Below are 20028 nucleotides of genomic sequence, written 5' to 3'. Positions count from 1 at the left end.
AGAAATCGCTCGGCCATTTCCTGGTTGCAAAAATTCTAATATTGCAATTATTACAATTAATTATTTTACATAATATCTTATCACATAACTGGAAAACCATGATTGACCAACTCCCTGACCAAAGTGGCTGACATTTATCCCATCATAAGAAGGTTCATGTCCATTTGTGTGTATGTTTTCTGTCCATGAGAGATTAGACATTTTGAGATGAAGACTTGAGAACTGTCACCTCATCTTATGTCTATGAAAATATTGATGTTTCTCCATTCTCATGTGGGCCACATTCTCATTTCTGAGTGCTCTGTAACTGACTGATAAGGTCACTCTAAGTGGCCTTTACCTTTTCGTTACTTATTTAAATCAATACATGAAAAGGGAATATTCAGGGGAATGTTTTACAGCATGTTTTCTCAGGGCTACTCTGGGGAGTGAGCTTTCCACCCAAATGCACTGTTAATGCACTGTTAATGCACTGTTAATGCACTGTTAATGCACTGTTAATGCACTGTTAATGCACTGTTAATGCACTGTTAATGCACTGTTAATGCACTGTTAATGCAATGTTAATGCACTGTTAATGCACTGTTAATGCACTGGTAATGCACTGTTAATGCACTGTTAATGCACTGTTAATGCACTGTTAATGGACGACCCAAATCTCTTGCAGTAACATATGTATTTTCTAGCTGTTACAATTTTTTTAATGTGACGACTAGTATATGCAGGACCTTTTATGAATCTGTTGACAGTCTGGATTTGAAGTTCCTTAGCACTGACTCATGCATTCACAGCCCTCTTAAATGAAATAGTGAGCTCTCTAATGCAATGAAAGATACCCAAATGCTTAAGGGGCAACTAATAATTAATGTTGTCTGTTAATGTCTGATTGTTGAACATGTGTCATTAGATTGGACCCCAAAGCAGTTACCGTTACAAAGGCGCTCATATGTAGACAAAGGAAGCTGAGAAGCAGAAATCAGTTATTTCAAGTTTCTGGATATATTTGAAAGGCACATTCAGAAGCGTAGTACATTAGTGGTAGTCCTATAGAACATTTTATAAAATAGCCAGTGGTGTGTGGTTCAGAAAGGTTATATTTTCATTACCGACATTTTGTATAAAGTTGCATGAGAAAATGGATGCATGTGTTTTTCCATCTCTCGTCACAGCCGTTACATACAGTTGACTGAAAACCATTGAGTTCATATTTATTGGCAGAGTAGGCTGAGTCATTGTTGAGCGCCACAAGAACGGCATTGTTTGGCACACTCGATCCATGACCATTCCTAAGTTAACTACAACATTCATTTAATTCTACTAAACAATCAAGGGCTTGGGATAATGCGGTTGGGGGGTGTCAGTTCTACATGCCTAGCTCATGCTTGCACAAAAATGTCAGAGAGGTTACTGTACAGAATGGGGATTGTGTAGCACAAGGGGAGAAGAGCAGATGTTAGATATCAGAGGCACAGATCACACAAAGGGTATTCCACCAAACACTCTCACTTTGGAACTCAGCACACACATCGCCCCAACCAACTGTGAGATTTGGATACAGATATTGCTTTCCACAAATGCATATGGTTCCCCTAACATAGTGCTCTTTGTTTTTGAGGTCTTCAACAATATAATCGTTTTTGCATTCACAGTTTGTTGCAGAACTTATTTAACTTATGGTGGTCTGTGTTAATAGTATGCACAGGTTTTCTTAAAGTTGTTTTGAATCGTTTTGTTTTAATGGTAAGGACGGCTAAAGGTGCGGTCATGTATAGACATGCTATGTCTCTTCTTGTATTATCTTGTATCTTAAAATCAATGTTGTTATATTCACACACACACACACACACACACACACACACACACACACACACACACACACACACACACACACACACACACACACACACACACACACACACACACACACACACACACACACACACACACACACACACACACACACACACTCTGATCGGATCTGACTCCATTAGTTACACCTATGTATTGAGCAGGATCCCAAACAGGGAAGCAGTTGGTTTGATCTTCTTCATGGAGAGGACAGCAGTAGGGAAACCCTTGTGTCTCTCTGCATTCCAAATCTAGTTCCTGGCTCTGGAACGGATGGATGTGACAGCCATTCCAAAGCCCATTAGAACTGGCGTTTCAGAATAGATTCAACTAAATGGCTGATGCCGTGAGCCTGATAGGCCGAGTCTTCCGTAAGTGTGTCACTGCGCCAGATGGACTCTTTGCTAGAATACATTTTATTATTAATTATGAAACAGACCCTTTAATTTGTACCGTGCATCATGAAAGAAATCACACAGCAGAAATGGCATAACACAGACAGAGTGATTATAACCATATAGACCCTGACTGTGACAAATAGATAACAGCCACCTTTCAAATTTTATGAACATGATTTTTCTCCCTCTCTGAGGGTGCACGTCAGATGGTAGCCGCCTTGAGATTTGCTGAGGTTTTCCTCTGTCCTTTGTCTGGCCGTCCAGCTCTATGAAGGCTAGTGATCCAATGTGTCTGTAAACCAGGGCTTTCTCCATGCCACCTTTAACCCATTCTACTGGGGCTCCTTGAAGGCCCTCTCGAGGCGTTGCTATGTGAATGACCAGCATGAAAGGATTCCCTAGTCCACTGCACAGAGTTTGGGGGGAGGAGGGGGGTGGATTAAAAGTCACGCTGTTAACGGCACAGCTCCCAAGGATTGGCGGACCCTCAAACCGCCGAGTGCCCTGGCAGCTGGAGAGGCCAGCTCAAAAGCCCCACGCCGGGAAGCATTCTCTCCCGCTCTTTACAGGAGGCTGCTAAGGAATCTGCGCATACACAGAGGGGAAAAAACAACCCCCTTTTCTCCCATTTCTGACAGAGTTTAGGCAAACTATAGACAGCCCATAGTAGATAATTTGTTGTGCATATAACTTTTTACCATGTGGATTTATTTGTAAATATAAAAATACATCGTTTTTCTTTTTAGAGTTTCTGAGAATAGTGGTTTTGATCTTTATAAACCTTCTGTTAGGCTGCAGTTAAATCCACAGCAGCTTAAAGCTAGTGGGATTTTAGGTCTATTAATGCATTGTTTTGATTGCTGGTTTGATGGATTAAGTCAGATAGTCACAGATTTCGTGCACATTTTCTCTTTTTATGACCCTGATGTAATTATTTTACCTGACAGTCAGGGATATGGAGAATATTGAAGACAATGCAGGCATACCAATAGAGGATTAATCCTGCAGACAAAAGCATTTGTTTTGAAAAGAGGCGGTGAGCTGTCAGGTTAAAGTTTCAGAGAGAAAAGAGGACAATGAAGTCCAAATTGAAATTCCTCCCAGTGTGGCCTTTCACATTAAAATAAATGACATTGTTTGGAGACCAGGTACTCCTCCGGGGGACTGGGCCATTGTCTGCCTGCAGTGAGGTTACAGTGTGGCCGCAGGTCACCCCGCTGAGGCTCTGACTGATGATGAGGCTGTGACATAAGCCACCGCTTCTTCCCACCGGAATGGCCTTTATGGATCTGGCAGCTTAAAAACTTTAAAGGCACTCTGAAGTAAAATAGGACTGAGAAACCCCAGGCTATGCATCTCTGAAGCTTGTTTTTCATAAAAGCATCAAAATATATGCACCTGTTATCATCTTGCCTCAGTAATGCCTCTTGCTAAAACAGTAATAAGAGACAAATGTTTTGATTCAGATTTTTCAAGCAATTTTTTCAATAGGGTGGTCATTGTTATCATGTGACTGTATTGGCTGGAACTTGATCGCTTGACAGCCACTGTTATAGGAATAGTGGGACACTGATTTACTGAGTTTAGATTCTGTATAATGAAATGTATACTCCAGTGACTGATTTAACCTAATATTTGAGTTTGAATTTTCTCCACACTAAAACTGTCTTAAAGCAATTCGTCTTGGAGCATTTGTCATGAGTGCTGGCTGGTGCCCATACGTAGCTGTAGGGGAAATTAAACGTGATTATGTAAACTAACAGATGTATTGTAAATCTAAGGCAATGGCAAGGAGCTCGATGGGAGGGGGGAGTTGGAGCACTTGACACTTCAAACAGCTCCTTCAGCTCAACATCTGCCATACTAAAGCATCCAACATGCAATACCCAAATCCTAATAGTTATTTAATACAGGCAACAATATCCAAGCATTAGACTTCTCTCTGACATATCAGGGGAGCTGCTGTGCTCGATTCCGATGATTCCAGTGTTCCCAAATTTAGTCGGTCTGAATAATCTGCTGAAAGAAGAGGTAGGAGGAAGCTCTGAAAACAGCAGTCCTCTGGTGCATTGTGTTGGCATTAAGGTTGCCAGCTGCGTGACAAGTGTTATTATAGTGTGTCAGCATTTATCCCCTCAGAGTGAGGTTTGAAAAATAGCCTGGCTTAGCACCCAGAAAGTCTATTCAGGATTTTTAATGTGTTTCTTATTCTCTGTGGGAAGGAAACAGAACCAGGGAAGAATCAAGTCATCAAGAATCAAATGTAGAAAATATCACATGGTTAGAATAGTTTAATTTCTAAATTCCAATAAAGAGAATGAACTAGTCTTATGCAATATTCCATTAAGACTTTGTTTCCTGGGAAGAAAAAGTTGCCAAAGAGGAAACTTGCTGTGATTGGACAATATGGCTGTGGTGGTCTTCTCCATTTAGCATTGTGTCTGCTCAAGCACATCAACCACTTTCTATCTGTGTTCTGGTCAAGTGCTAGATGAACAGTGCGTGTCCACAGTCACATTGCGAGGCAAGGTTGCAGCTGTCTCCACAAAAGGGAAGACTTGTTGGGTAGAGAGAGGCTCCGGTGTCAGTGTGGCCAAACTCAGTGAGATTAAGGGCCAGTATCTGTTGCAGATGGTAGTAATATAGCTTGGTGATAATATAGCTTCCCTAATAGCGTGTCTTTCCCCCTGCTGTCTTAAGCTATTAGCCAGCTGTTCCTCAAAAGCAAAACCAAATGGTGTCTTGAGAAGACTATAATTAAAAAGGAAATAACCCTTCTGAAACAAAGGCAAAAAACTGAATAACTGGACTGTCATCTTTCTGTCTGTCAGACCAGAGCTGTAATACATGCCCCAGGCACTAAAACAGACCTGTTCCAACCTTATCACAACAGCTTTGTTTGGATTTCTCCTGTTTCTTGTTGCTCCTGTCAACTGTTGTTGAAACTCTGGTTTCACAAGAGAGAGATTTGCCTTTTTGCAATTAGCTATTTAAATGAAATGCATCAGCAGCAGCAGGTTTAGTATGTTCCATACAAATAGTCTGTATGTCTAGTTTTAACCTACACTGAGTGTACAAAACATTAGGAACACCTTCCTAATGTTGAGTGGCACCCCCCTTTTGCCTTCAGAAGAGCCTTAATTCGTCGGGGCATGGACTCTACAAGGTGTCAAGGGCATTCCACAGGGATGCTGGCCCATGTTGACTCTAATTCTTCCCACAGTTGTGTCAAGCTGTCTGGATGTCCTTTGGGTTGTGGACCATTCTTGGTACACACAGGAAACTGTTGAGTATGTAAAACCCAGCAGCGTTGGAGTTCTTGACACAAACCGGTACGCCTGGTACCTACTACCATACCCAATTTAAAGGCACTTAAATATTTTGTCTTGCCCATTCATCTTCTGAATGACACACATACACAACCCATGTTTCAATTCAATTTCTCAAGGCTTAACAATCGTTATTTAACCTGTCTCCTCCCCTTCATCTACAATGATTGAAGTGGAGTTAACAAGTGACATCAATAAGGGATCATAGCTTTCACCTGGATCCACCTGGTCAGTCTATGTGATGGAAAGAACATGTTCTTAATGTTTTGTACACTCAGTGTATATTTTAGTTTACTGGTTGACCTTTCCTTTGAGTGAGTTGTTAATATTGAGATTATTCACCCTTATTTAGCATTGTTCTGTGGTCGGCTGTTTCTGTAAAGTTCCTCCTATATCACTGTTAATAGGCAAATAGACGGCAAGTGTATTTTATTGCTTTGGGGCCAAACTTGTTTCCAACCAGCATGACAAGGAATCACACAAAGTGTTGAAAAGGTCCAAGTTCAATAAGTTGTTTTATCCTTGTTTCCTCTTGACAGTAAACAGAAGGTTCCCATTATTTTGGGGTGGCAGGTAGCCTAGTGGTTAGAGTGTTGGACTAGTAACTGAAAGGTTGCAAGATCAAATCCCTGAGCTGACAAGGTAAAATCTGTGGTTCTGCCCCTGAACAAAGCAGTTAACCCACTGTTCCTAGGCTGTCATCGAAAATAGGAATTTGTTCTTAACTGACTTGCCTATTTAAATAAAGGTAAACCCCCCCCCCCCAAGATGTGTTGGGTGGAGATTCTATTTATATTGATGTGGCTGGCTCTATCTCTCTTGTTAACCGACATTGTTGCGGTCAACAGGTTTTTCAAGACAGACCAGTGGTGTGATATGTTGATATAATACATCACAGACTATGCCCTCTAATCAGAAATACTGTGATCACCAGCAGTGGAATTGTTACATTGTGCTACTCTCAATTAAACAATATGAGATTGAGTTGTCTTTCCCAATGACAGGCTGTCATTCGATCCCTTTTGTTCCCCTCGCCTACTATTACACCGTGTTCTTTTCTCATCCCGACTTGACTCTGAAAGGAGTCTCTTTGGTGTGGTAGTTAATAAAAGGGAGTAGGGGGCAGTCAGATGCAAATCTGGTCAGGCCAAGACATGCACTTATTTTGATTTATGTGTGCGTTTAGTGGGTTTTGGTTAAACCCATTAGAAATGACTTCTCGGTTGTGCAGGGCTCAACGTGTGAAGTGGTGTAATGCTCCTCTAGAAAATGATCTGTTTTTGATTAATGCAGTCTTACTATGCTCCTGGGACAAGTCTTGACAATGAAATGGTTGTTGTGTCATAGATGTTTGAACTTGCACTGAGCCAGGTATTTTGTGAGCATACACAGCTTTTTTCCTGGGACCGGTGTTAGCTAGACAGACTAGTTACATTCTTACTTGTCTACATAGGGTTAGCATGGAGACGGCAGCTTCGATATCAGCTCTTACTGCCAAATTAATTAGTTCTGTCTACTGTAATGGTGAATTAGTGCTACTGATTCCTCTTGTAGGATAGAAGACACTATTCATGCCAATGCAGCCCACTGAGCGAATCAACTAATCACATTTTCCATCTGTTTTAAATCCAAGGCACGGGACATTTCTGGGCCATTTCTTTTTATTCACGTTAATGGAAGTTATATTACAATTATTGACATGGGTCTCTCAGGCTACTCAGGTTATGCATTCTTCCAGTTTGCTGAGTAAAACCTGTTTATTTGCTGGTTGTTGGGCAGAGGGTAATCAGTTCTCAGTGTGTAACCTGATCAGCAACACCATTGCGGTGCCAGATCCTCATTAAGTCCTTCCTGTAACAGTACAGTCTATGGGAATTCCCGCTGATTTCAGATCACCATCAATCACATCAAATTCTGCCTGAGAATGTCAGTGAACAATATTCTACATTCACTGCAAGGTTTGTTTTCCCCTCGAGCGAGACTGCAGTCTCTCAGATAGGAAATATAGAGTATAGCATTGAGAAATACCATGAATAATATTATTTGTTGACAAATGCAGCTTAATTAAAGGAGTATGTACATTGCTAATGTATTAGCTCAAAATCATTTGGAAAATGTTCTTATGAGTCTCAAGGTTCTAGGAGTTTATAGGAGTAAGTAACCTGTTGTCAGTGGGCCGAGTCAGATTGTATTATTGAGAGACTTTCCCCCCAGTCAGAAACATAAAGAGAGCTGCCAATCACGCATTCCATGTCAACGCTAAAGGGGGATGGAAGGAGCCAGCCTCATCGTCTCATTCCTCTGACCTGTGGCATTCTTTCCTCCTAACCAAAGCGATGGGAATGTGGGCAGAAGTCATGGACGTATCTGGGGAACCTGCCCCAGGAATGCTCCGCTTGTCCAATTGAGTCTTGAACAATAGTTGTGATGGTTCATTTCCTAACAAAGAACGATAAATATTGAACACTGTTACAAGGGGGTAGAGAATAAATAAAAACCATTATACCTCCCATAGTTTGTTCAGTTGGATCATAAATCTTGTCTCCTTGTCAGGTTTTGTCCTGAACTACTGTTGCCATCCTTTTGCATATGGGAACTGTCCTAAGGTCATATGTGTTCTTTAGACTTATTACCGGCAAGGACTTGCTTCTGTGCTGCCGGGCGTGAGCAAGACAAATTATGCTGCCTTGCTGGAGTCGAAGTAGCTAATTATCTTCCCCATGAGCTGAAAGCAGTGTTGAGGAGGTGACTTTTAAAAAGAAGTTTAGTAAAAGAAAAACACAAGTTTTGTCTCTTATATGCAGTGGTGTAACGTACTTAAGGTAAAATACTTGAAAGTACTACTTAAGTTGATTTTTTTGGTATATGTACTTCACTATTTATATTTTTGACAACTTTTACTTTTGCTTCACTACATTCCTAAAGAAAATAATGTACTTTTTGCTCCATACATTTTCCCTGACATCCAAAAGTACTCGTTACATTTTGAATGCTTGGCAGGAAAGGAAAATGGTCCAATTCATGCACTTATCAAGAGAACAAACCTGGTCATCCCTACAGCCTCTGATCTGGTGGACTCACTGAACACATGCTTTCTTTGTAAATGATGTCTGAGTGTTGGAGTGTACCCCTGGCTATCAGTAAATAAAAAGAAAAACAAGAAAATGTATAAGCAATTTGAAATTATTTTATTGTATTTTTTATACTTATTTTTGGTACTTTTTGATACTTTTATTTTTGAGACTTAAGTATATTTTAACAATTACATTTACTTTTGATACTTAAGTATATTTAAAACCAAATACTTTTAGACTTTTACTCAAATAGTATTTTGCTGGGTGACTTTCACTTTTACTTGAGTAAATTTCTATTAAGGTATCTTTATTTTTTCTCAAGTATGATTTTGGGTACTTTTTCCACCACTGCTTATGTGTACCATTGGTTTGTATCATTTTCTTTTTCAATTCGCTTTTTTCCTAGTGGCCTTGAAGGGATGTAACAGCAGAAGAGACACAATCAGAACATCTTTATGGCGGTTTTAGTTGAGCATTTCTGTTGAATGGCAGCCACTGTGTAGGAGTATATTGAAAATATTAGGTTGTCTTTCGTTTTGCCCTCTTTGATATCACAGATAAACCCAAACAATGAACACTGAGTGGTTGAACATTTCTTATATGCCCCTGATTCAAATTTCTGTCCATAACTAGTGCTAGCTAGTATTTCCTCTGGTAAATTTGTGATACATTTATTTCCATGTGCCATGCAGCCAAATATATACGTGGTATGTTCTTCAGGGCACCTGCCTCAGAAACACATTACAGAGAAATGTTGTTAAAGCCCTTTTGATACTGAACAGAAAAACTCCCCCTCTTATCGAGTAGAAGGGGATGTCAGATAAATGTAGCACTAGTCTTAATTTACACCCTCCATCCACACCTTTATCTCCAATCCCAGGTAATAGCCTGCTTCCTTCTGAACCTTATATCACAGAATGTCTCATCATCTCATCCCCATCTCCATGAGGCCACACTGATATATCCTCATTAGAAGCACATACGGTATTACAGTCAGAGGCAGACGCCCAAATTAAACCCATTTAAGGAGCATCCTTCCCTGAGGACCTCCTGGTACGGAGCGCTCTTCTATCACTCGGTGTGTTTTGGCCACCGTTCAGATCAGGCCTGGTCGGCTGGGCTGGCTGGGCTGCCACTAGCCCCCTGGGTCTGTAGTGGGTTTCCTCAGCTGAGTCCATCTGGGGTTGGGCTTCATCCAGGACCGGAAACGTGTCTCTCAGAACCACAGTGACCCTGGTATGTCTCTGTCTCCAGCCAACTTAGAATGGACCTAGATTTGATTGATTTATGGTACAAATTTGTACATCTAAATTGAGCAGTGTAGGTAACGATCAGTATTTTCTCATCTCAGCAAAAAATATTCAAACAAAATGTTCCGTATGAGGTCTTTGTGGTCAAAGTGGCATAGTTAAGAGTTGCCAACACTCAGATGTAGGCCCTAACAGTCCATTGATGCTCATGCTGGCTTCGCTTGCCAAGTTGCATTTTTACGGTGGTACATTTTTTTGTGATGAATCCCACCCTCATTCCTAGGCCGAATTCATAATTTAGCAATCTTGTTGGTATTTTACAGCGTAGGCTGAGACATATTTAGTCATACAGGCAGCAGGAAGGATGTGTGGAAAATTTCCAGTTGAAAAGGGAGTGTCTAAATTAGTCATGCTGCAGATACAGTACTTTACTGCTTCTGTGGCTGATTCCCTATAGCTAGTGTTTTCTGCAAGTTTATTAGTGTGTAAGCACTGTGTAGTAGACTATGATATGATTTCTCCGTATTCAACTATAGTCTGCAGTGCACTTCTATGATGTGACTAATAATTATCCAGTGAGTTATTAGGTTAGCCATTGGTCACTTTTCGATATGTAGTAAAATGTTGCTACAGTGAACCAAACCTCAGTCACAGTGACACAACACTTCATACTGCCACAGAATCCTCAGCCTGTTTGAAGGTAATTGGGATAATGAGATCATTCACACAGCCAGCCCTGGGCTGCAGTCTCCAGCCCACGAGAACTGAGAACTGATATACTCCAAACTGGGCTCTTGATTTGGAGGAGTCACAGCCTTGTTGCCAATTACTGTATCCCTGGTAATCTCAGGCAGCTCCATGCACTGGAGACCAAAATAGACGTCAAAGCAAAGCAGATGTAATGGATTTAGTAAGGAGGGTGATTATTTCTCTCTAACTGTAGGGGGCATCTGTCGCTGTTGCCCCTGGGCTCGCCGAGTCGCCGTTTCTCCTTCGATATGTAATTGAACATTTCTGTGAGGGTATTGCAACTTTAAGATAACACATTAACACCCTTCTAACTGTTTAAGTGTGCCTGATCCTCTGCCTACGTACTACCAGACACTAACTGCCCATTTGCTTTTCAAAGCCGGGTTGAAGGTAAAATGTATTGGTACATTGAAATTGCTATGATACTTACAGCAAAGCACTGTGATGCACGTGCCTTGAGTGCCTCTGTAAACCAGACTGTAGCTCATTGACACAAAAGCCATTATTCTACACTGAACTCACTAAACAATGACCAGTCTGTATTTGAGCAACATTAACCAAGGAATTGGTTTGGTGTGAACGCTATCACAGGTATTTTTTATACTGTACCCCATTAATGGACGTAAATGTACCCGTGTTAATGTGTATTTGCTGTTAAAGATATAAAGAAGTTATGTTATTTTTGGCAATTATATGAAGTTCAAACACAAAAAAATGAAAATATAAAAATAAAAATGTGTACAATATGGCAATCGTTTAATAACGCTACAGTAATAATTTATTGACCAGTACCAACAGTTTCAGCTGCAGTTGTCTGTCTTTTGGACAGGGATGCAACATCCATATCATATTGTAAAATATAAAATATTGTATTTTAACACAATCACAGACTTGTAGGAAAAGTTTTAAAGATTGGATGCAATGTTTAGAAGGTGTTGATTTTCCTTTTTCAGGCATTTATTTTTCTTCTCTCACTGCATAACAGCTTGTTTGGGTTGCGGTTACCTTACCCTCAAATTACTGTCAAAGCAAGAATATGTTTTTCTGTTAGTTAATGATTTGTAGGCTTGAAGGAAAATAATACCTGCCAATCTCCATTTTTGTCCAACCTTAAAAACTAGGACCACAGGAAAACTACTTCTGGTGAAATAAACAACAGATATTATTCAAAGAGCCCAAGATCCTTCAACTGCAAAAAATGATGCGCAAGTTTGCATTTGTCAATTTTGACTTCAACTGGAATTGACTCATAATTGTAAATGTTAAATAACTAAGTATTCAACGTGCACGTTTGAATGTTTAGAGTGTATCCTGCCCTCTAGCTAGCCTGAGGCCTATTGATGAAGTTGTATGAATGGTGACGGCTTTAGAGTCCCAGACTAGTTGCACCCCTCTCTGATATTCCATTGGATAGCCTAAATCCTCCAGCAACGGGGCATTGTGGGATAGAAGGGTCTGCCAAGTCATGTGCTTGAATTCCCCCTTGGAATGTGTGAAGGGGAGGTGGGGTGGGGAGAGTGTGGCCATGCCACTCATGAGAGATCTTTTCCCCCCTTGGCTGTGTGAAGATCTCAGTAGCATTGTGAGAGCATGTGAATGAATAACCTTCATTTGCATGGACTACGTATAGCAGCTCTTTAATTGGTTGCATTCAAGCCAGTCTTAAGTCTGTGTTCAGTTGTTTAAAAATGTCTGTGTGTTTGTGTGTGTGTGTGTGTGTGTGTGTGTGTGTGTGTGTGTGTGTGTGTGTGTGTGTGTGTGTGTGTGTGTGTGAGAGAGAGAGAGAGAGAGAGAGAGAGAGAGAGAGAGAGAGAGAGAGAGAGAGAGAGAGAGAGAGAGAGAGAGAGAGAGAGAGAGAGAGAGAGAGAGAGAGAGAGAGAGATAGAGAGAGGCAGGGAGAGAGTTTAAGTCATGTGCGTAATGTTAAAATGAGGAAAGCAGAAAGCTGTGATAATGATGCACTGTGAAGTTTATCGTTCGTCTGAGCACGCCTTGGGGAGGGGCGATTCTGAGCTCACTCTATAAGTGGGGATGGGGGGGTTCCATTCAATCACATGAATTACAGTGCTGTTGATTAATAAATATAATCAATTACAAATGCAACTGAAAATAATTGTGTGTGACTACAATGCAAATTAAAACTTACACTTTATATTATTTTCCTGGCTTTGAATAAATATACTTTAGTTTTATTCACAGATTTTGAATAAGATTAGAAAACATTTGCTCTCCTCTCCCTGTAGACTATGTAATCATTTTTAATCAGAGATGATGGGTGGAGGGAGAGAATGTGGGAAAGAGAGAGAGGAAGAGGGAAAATTTGCACAGAAATCATAACGTTTCTATGGAAACTTGTTTATGCCCGACTGGTGCATCTTGTAAATCCGATTGGCGAGAGAATGAGGCCTTGTCTCCTCCAAAGCCTGAAAGGAACTGCCCAGGCTCTAAGTGTGTAGGAGGCCCAAATGAGTGAAGAACAAAGGAGGGCTATTTTTTCAGTCTTTCACAGTTGATAATGAGCAGCGCAGACAATGGAGATGAGTTTGGTTCTTCAAGTTTTCCCATATTGCTTGAGCTTGTCCCCTTGCACCTGGTATATTTGACACATATTTGATTGTCGTTTTCCTAGCAGTGGGAAAGATACTGGGACATTTGCATTTTATTTAATTTTTATGCCTACTTGGTTTGTTCAAGCAAAAACGTGCATCAGTGACGGTTCACAGAAGTTGATGTCTTCATTGACAGGCTGAATGAATGTCTCTGATTCAGTGTTTGACCACGTTAGCTTCCTGGTATAATGGAGCCAAATGTCCGCCAGAGGTTGTAACCTTAGGAAGCTGATTTTAATGCAAATATGTTGACTCCTAAACCATCAATTTAAGATTTGAATAAAATATTGTCTTCATTTGTTTTCTTGCAGAATAAGGCCGTAAAGGTTGGTTAATTTGGTTTATCACTCACTCAATGTTTTTATAATGATGAAACATTAAGATAACAATGCTGTATAACGATAACAGAAGCTGGATTAATCCGGCGTCCCCTTATCTATAAGTAATCATTCCCCAAAGCTTAAAAGGGTGTTTTTCTAATGATTGCTAGATTATAGACTTTGAGGGGCTGTGTCTTGAGATTGAGAGCAGCAGTCACAATATGTCTTTGGGACTGTGTCTCTGTTGGACCCCAGTGAATTTGATTTAGCATGTGAGGCTGAGATAAGGTGTTGGCCTGGTACCTAATTATGTTAAATAGTATCCCAGGGGCCTTGGAGTGGAGGCAGCATCAGGCCTGTCAGGTCCAGGGTGGCAATTTATGGCAGGAGATGAGGCAACATGGTGATGGAGGATTAGCTCAATATTGAAATCAAATCCACTGTTATTTAAAAAAAATCTGTTTTCACAAATGCACTCAGTGCAATATTGCTATTTGTCCTTGCCCTGGAAGACCCTGAAAATGTAATTTCCAGTCAATAGTTGCAGATGTTATACTTGCTAGTTATTGTGCTCGCCGTCATTGTATCACTATCCAGTAAAGGACTGACCACTCACTGTTTCCCCCACTATTGTCTGTGATTGTTTATTATCTAAATGCAGGTTACTTGTTGTAACAATGAGTTATGGTGATTCGAACAGGCTTGTAACCATATGATATATAATGCATTTTATTTGAGGATCACCATGCATCCTAAACTGAATGTTTATGTATTACAAAAAGATCCTGGTGTGCTAGCTGCATGTAACATCACTTTAAAACCCTACTGACCGTGGAGAAAGCAGTAATAATACCATTCTTTCTCTGATGAAAAATGACCATTGAAAGGATTTGTAAGATGGCAAACTGAATGAAATGGCAATCATTTAGCACCTGGATGAATATGCTAATCACTCTCATTAATATTCATTACGCTTTAAAACTCACATAATACCCCACTGTGTCTGCTGATTTCTGTCCCTGAAAATAATAGTGATGAAAACGAAAAAACTCTTGCCTGCCATGTCAAATTGTCACTCTTTAAACCGCATTTCCTATGGAAAGTGGTGGGAGGATATTCAGAGCTCAAAGCCCTAATCGTGAAGATGACCTGTAATTTCCAGTGTTCAGTCTGGAATTTGAACACTGTCTTTGCTTTGCTTCTTAGCTCAACAGAGCAGCAGTCCTGTTTGATCAGCACAAAGGGAATGGAGGATCTGTTTGGGCATCCCTTTGGTAGATGGAGTAGGAATTGGTAGATGGAATTGGTAGATGGAGTAGTAATAGGCAGTCAAAGCTTTACAAAACCTGAGACATCCTAATCAGCACAGAGGAGCAGTAGACAGGGTATTGTGTGATTTTTAAGGTATCCTTGTCTTATATCCTTCTCTGACATCTATAGCTACTCGATTATTGTTGTTGTGCATTTAGTCAGGGTTGTGTTTTTGTAGGTGTATTATTCTCTATTTTTGTTGGACCACACAGGGTACGGCAGGCAACCATCAACACAAGTTGCTCTGACACAGTTTATAGAGAAATACCTAACATGGCTTTTGTCATATTGTTCTATTGATGTACTCCATTTTGAGGTGCTTGTGTCAGACCATAACTGTGAACTGAAGAGGGGGCTACTGAGAGACAACAGAATGAGACAGTCAGTGTCGGTGTTGCAGACAGCCATGAGTTATGTGTTGCTCACTTTAGTTTAAAATACAGTTGGTTTTTATTTCTTTTTTATATACTGCTAGTCGGCAGCTACCTCAAATGCAGTGAATCCTTTGTTAGGTGCATGACTTTATGCTGGCCCCTGGCCGATTACCTTATCCTCTGAGGATCCCATGACCGTAAATACAGAGGATTATAACAGAGAGATTATCGCTGCTTTGTGGAGGATTGAGTGTTAGTTTGAGAAAGTTTGCTAACAGAGCTACATTATATACACACTTTGAAGAATGCATTTCCATTGGCTCAGAAACACTTTGGAGACGGAAACTAAAGCCAGACACCTGATCAGTCTCTGAAGAAGCCTGAGGATAAGGGCAAATCAAACAGGTTTGGGAAGCAAACAGAGGACCCAGTGTCTGAGAGACAAAGACAACACCAATCTAACCGCAGGGCCAGGCAAGCTGTGCTCACTCCAGGCTGTGCACTCTGCTTCGTGTTTATGTACAGTAATAGTATGCTGTTGTCCAGTTCCGCTTCAGTATATAGGGAATAATAATGCATCAGCACATCTCCTAAGCTGTTAGCGAACGCAAGGGACCCTTTTTATTTTACAAATCATGAGTCCCATCATGCATGGCAAAGATCTGTAATACCACATAGAACGTCATGACGAAGGGACGAGAGAAGGAGAGACTAATTACTAGTGAGTGAATACAGCAAGTAGAGAGACAGGGTCGTTGCAGACTGGATACTAAACGAGCCATGACGGATTGACATAGTGGAACCAGGGCACATACTTTTGTCTAAGATATCATACTAGCATACCTTAGTTACTAAGGTTTCCCACAGACAGGCAGACTGACTGACATACAGACAGACATTGCTTACTGTTGATTCATTTTAGTATTGGGAGAATTAGTCGGCCTCCTATCCACCAGGGCCTTAAGATGAATGAGTCATGAAAGCTGGTGTCTTGTCTATTAAACCATGTTGAAAGTGGTTGGGAACAGTGTGTATGCAAATTAAATGTAAATAAGGATCAAGTTGTACATTTCCGTCTCCATCGCAACCAAACACATCATCATCATCAAACTGAGCAGCATCTCTCTGGTAACTAGGACAAGGTTGTTTGGACTTTAAGCTGAACAAAAACACATTCATCACAATACCGATTTGTTTGACTTCTACAGGACCAGATCAAAAACTGACAACATCAGCTCTTCTCTCATTTTGGATTAAGCATGTCAGCAGACCTAAGGGTTCTTATCAAAAAAAGAAAAAGAAACCACTTGAGAAGTATGATGCATCAAAGGCAATCAGCAGGTCTAAATCCTCAAATAGAATTCAGCAGGGCCTGTTGCTTTGAGTTAGAGAGAGAAGATATCAAAATGAATTTGTGAAAGATAAGGTGTGGAGCATCTAGATAAGGCATGCATGCCATCTGTCCATCAGCGCTTTGTGTTTATCTGTACTCTCTCCTCACTTGCCGCAGATTAAGCTCAATCAGGGCCTGGGCAGCCCTCTGTCAAACTGATTTCCTATTGACATCTGCCCTGGTATTGTGCTGTATGTTTGCTGAGGTAAAGATAGGGGATGTCTGCTTTGTTTGCAGTGTTTTAAATCAATGGGCATTGATGTAAATGAATGCAAGTGTTTACATTATAACAGCTTGAGCTCTTGGTTGTTATCTGTGTGTTTGATGTTATCAACCCCAGATGTAAAAGCATGTCCCAAAGCTGTCCTCGACGGTCGGCCATGTTTATGTGGCGTTGTAAACACCCGCCCCCGCTTCCCTTAACATGTTCCTTACAATTAATTCACTCATGATTTGTTTTGCACCTGCTTTAAGTGAAGTGAAATAACAAACAATTTACTTTAAATTAGTCACTGTTGCTCAAGCAACTGCCAGCCAGACACGGACAACCCTATTGTATTGGGTAGAGAAGAATCACATTTTATAGAGAGTTATAACACACTGTTATGCAGTGAATGTGATGTATGTCCAGACCTTATATGTATTGCTGTTATTTGAGTATTTGATATTCTTACCTTTCTCTGTCATATTTTGTCTGTTTCAGATTTCAGTATGGGAAGGGCTTGGTGATGTATCCAGAGATAGGAGATAAGCTGGACATTATCTGCCCAAAGGCAGACATGGGGCGGCCGTATGAGTTTTACAAACTCTACCTGGTGAAGAAGGAGCAGGCAGACCAATGCAGCACAGTCATGGACCCCAATGTGTTGGTCAACTGCAACAAGCCTGAGAAGGACATCAAATTCACAATCAAGTTTCAGGAGTTCAGTCCAAACTACATGGGCCTGGAGTTCAAAAAGAACATCAATTACTACATCACATGTGAGTATCTGGTATTTAACCACGCCGATGCATCTTATTTTATACCATCTATAAACTTTGTATTGATGCTTAGAAATTACAACACGATTGTTCCTAGATTATTCATAGTTTAATACAGCCCCGACATGGAATAGAATTGCAAACAATTCACAAGGCTTTTCCTTAATCTATCATTTAGAAACGGGTATTGCAGTGCTGCGATAAGATCAAACAGTTGTATTTTCCGTGGGCTTAAAGGGATACTTCATGATTTTGGCAATGAAGCCATTTGTCTACTTCCCCAGAGTAAGATGAACTCGTGAGTCGTGGGATACCATTTGTATGTCTCTGCGTGCAGTTTGAAGGAAGTTGCTAACTAGAATTAGCGCAATTGCTAACTAGTGTTAGCGCAATGACTGGAAGTCTATGGTAACTGCTAACAGGCTAGTAGATGCCATAGACTTCCAGCTATTACGCTAACACTAGTTAGCATTGGCTTGCGAAACTACCTCTAACTTCCTTCATACTGGATGCAGAGACATAAAAATGGTATTCATGAGTTCATCTGATTCTGGAGAAGTAGATAAAGGGCTTCATTGCCAAAAACCCGAAGTATCCCTTAAACATTCCTTAGTATGCCACATATAGATACTGGCTCTTTTTCTTGGAATACAAGGCTTCTGAAATATTTGCTGTGATCTGAAAGAGACCTGTCTAGTACAACTGAATTGATTATCCTTCTGCTGAGCCTGAAATCGTTACAGCTCACATTAAACTCCCTCAGCACAACATGAACATTTTCTTAAGGTCATCTGACTATAATGTATGTTGAATGAAAATCTTATCAGGTAGTCCTTGTTCGGGAATGCCTGAGCGTCCTTGAGTATCTTTTGACCCGTTGTTTTTAAGTGCAGCCACTACTAGCCTAGTTCTCCCTGCTCAGTGCGACTCTAAGCGTAGAGGGGTCTCTGAATTTTCTGAGGCAAAATCGTTTCTGTCAGATCCGGTCAGTTGCAATAACACTTAAACTCTGGCAGAGGGGTCAGCTCCAGTCAAGCAGGCCTGATTTGTTCTGTTACACATCGCTGAGCCGAGCCCATTGGCTCTGACACCCTAACACCAGCACATAATCGACTTCACCCGACTCCACAGGTCCACAGGCCCAAGGCTTCTTTTCTTTAACCCTTTGATCCACATGGTATGTCTTTAGATCATCACTGGTGGCTGGCTGGGGAAGGAGCTCTGCTATTGTCCTATCCTCTCACAGATCTAGCATCAGAACATCAATGACACCATAATGTCCAGTCTCACTGATAACTGGTCTTCAACCCAACGTGGATGTCCCATAAAAACACACTGAATGACTGGTGAAGCATGAAAAAGCGCTTCCAGCTTTGATACTTCTCTAATAGGAAACCAAACATATTGTGTCTTTGCCACAAACTGATTACATTTCTGATTATCCTTGAAAGTAGTCTGTATATTTTCCTCATGTTCTTTATTCCTGTTCCAAAAAGAACAATTTATGATGTGGTTGCAGGAGTAAATGGGCCACATTTATCAAAACATGTGTGCACACTGAATGTGTAAGAGCAGTCCCAGCCACACACGTACAGAACGTTGGATAAGGTATCCGGTATTCTTTTGACATCTCTTGATAAACAGTGACTCTTGTTAAAGGGGAAATAAGCTCAAGCGCTTGTTTAATTAGTGAACTCTGCAGCTCTCTGAGTATTGGTGGATTAGTGATGAAAATGAGAGGCAAAGCACAGTGCACTCTACACTGCTGATTCACTTGTTTCTTCATAAATCAAAGTGATGTTTGATAAAACGCACAACTTCCATTGCCAAGAGTGCTGCTGTCTGTGAGAATATCTCTCTGAGATCTGACTGACTTTGTCTTTGATCTAATCCAGGGTTTCCAAAACTCGGTCCTTACTTTACCCTCTGTAACAGTATTTCAATGTTTGGTTTGTTACATTTGAAATGCAAAGGTGCGTGTAATGTCTGTTTTTATAGTTTACTCCGTTTTCTACTTGAATCGTCTTTCTCTCTATCCTGTTGCATGCTACTTCCCACACCAAGCCCTGCTCCCTGTCACTCGAGGAGAGCAGTCGCTCGACCACGGAGTCACAACCACTTTCTTGCTGTTCATTCTGCAGCCTGCATGGTCAGATAGATGCAACAAGATGTTGGTGACACGCTGCTTTCCACTATTATACTATTAGTTAGTGTATCTTACTGTCTGCAAACTACTGTCTGCTAGTTTGTCTTTTCATAGCAAGTTGTGGCTCAAATAAATATCTTTAGCTTCTAGTAAGCTGGCTAGCTAGCTTGCTAAATGTAGTAAGAGTCAGAGCAAACATAGCTATCTAATACAGCATGGTACCAGTAATGGTGTATGCATACTAT

General features: G+C 40.8%; 1 protein-coding gene across 1 annotated transcript in view; it reads left to right on the top strand.

Annotated features, from left to right (window-relative positions):
- The window catches only part of LOC139534878 (ephrin-B1-like), a 72291-nt gene that overhangs the window by 10172 nt on the left and 42091 nt on the right, over positions 1 to 20028 (top strand). Inside the window, exon 2 of the mRNA XM_071334399.1 lies at positions 17360 to 17637. Within this exon, the coding sequence (XP_071190500.1) occupies positions 17360 to 17637 (278 nt within the window). The remainder of the gene's footprint in view (positions 1 to 17359; positions 17638 to 20028) is intronic.

The sequence above is a fragment of the Salvelinus alpinus genome, chromosome 1 (genome assembly GCF_045679555.1).
Source record: "Salvelinus alpinus chromosome 1, SLU_Salpinus.1, whole genome shotgun sequence".
Classification (NCBI taxonomy): domain Eukaryota; kingdom Metazoa; phylum Chordata; class Actinopteri; order Salmoniformes; family Salmonidae; genus Salvelinus; species Salvelinus alpinus.
This window is presented reverse-complemented; position numbering and strand designations above follow the sequence as displayed.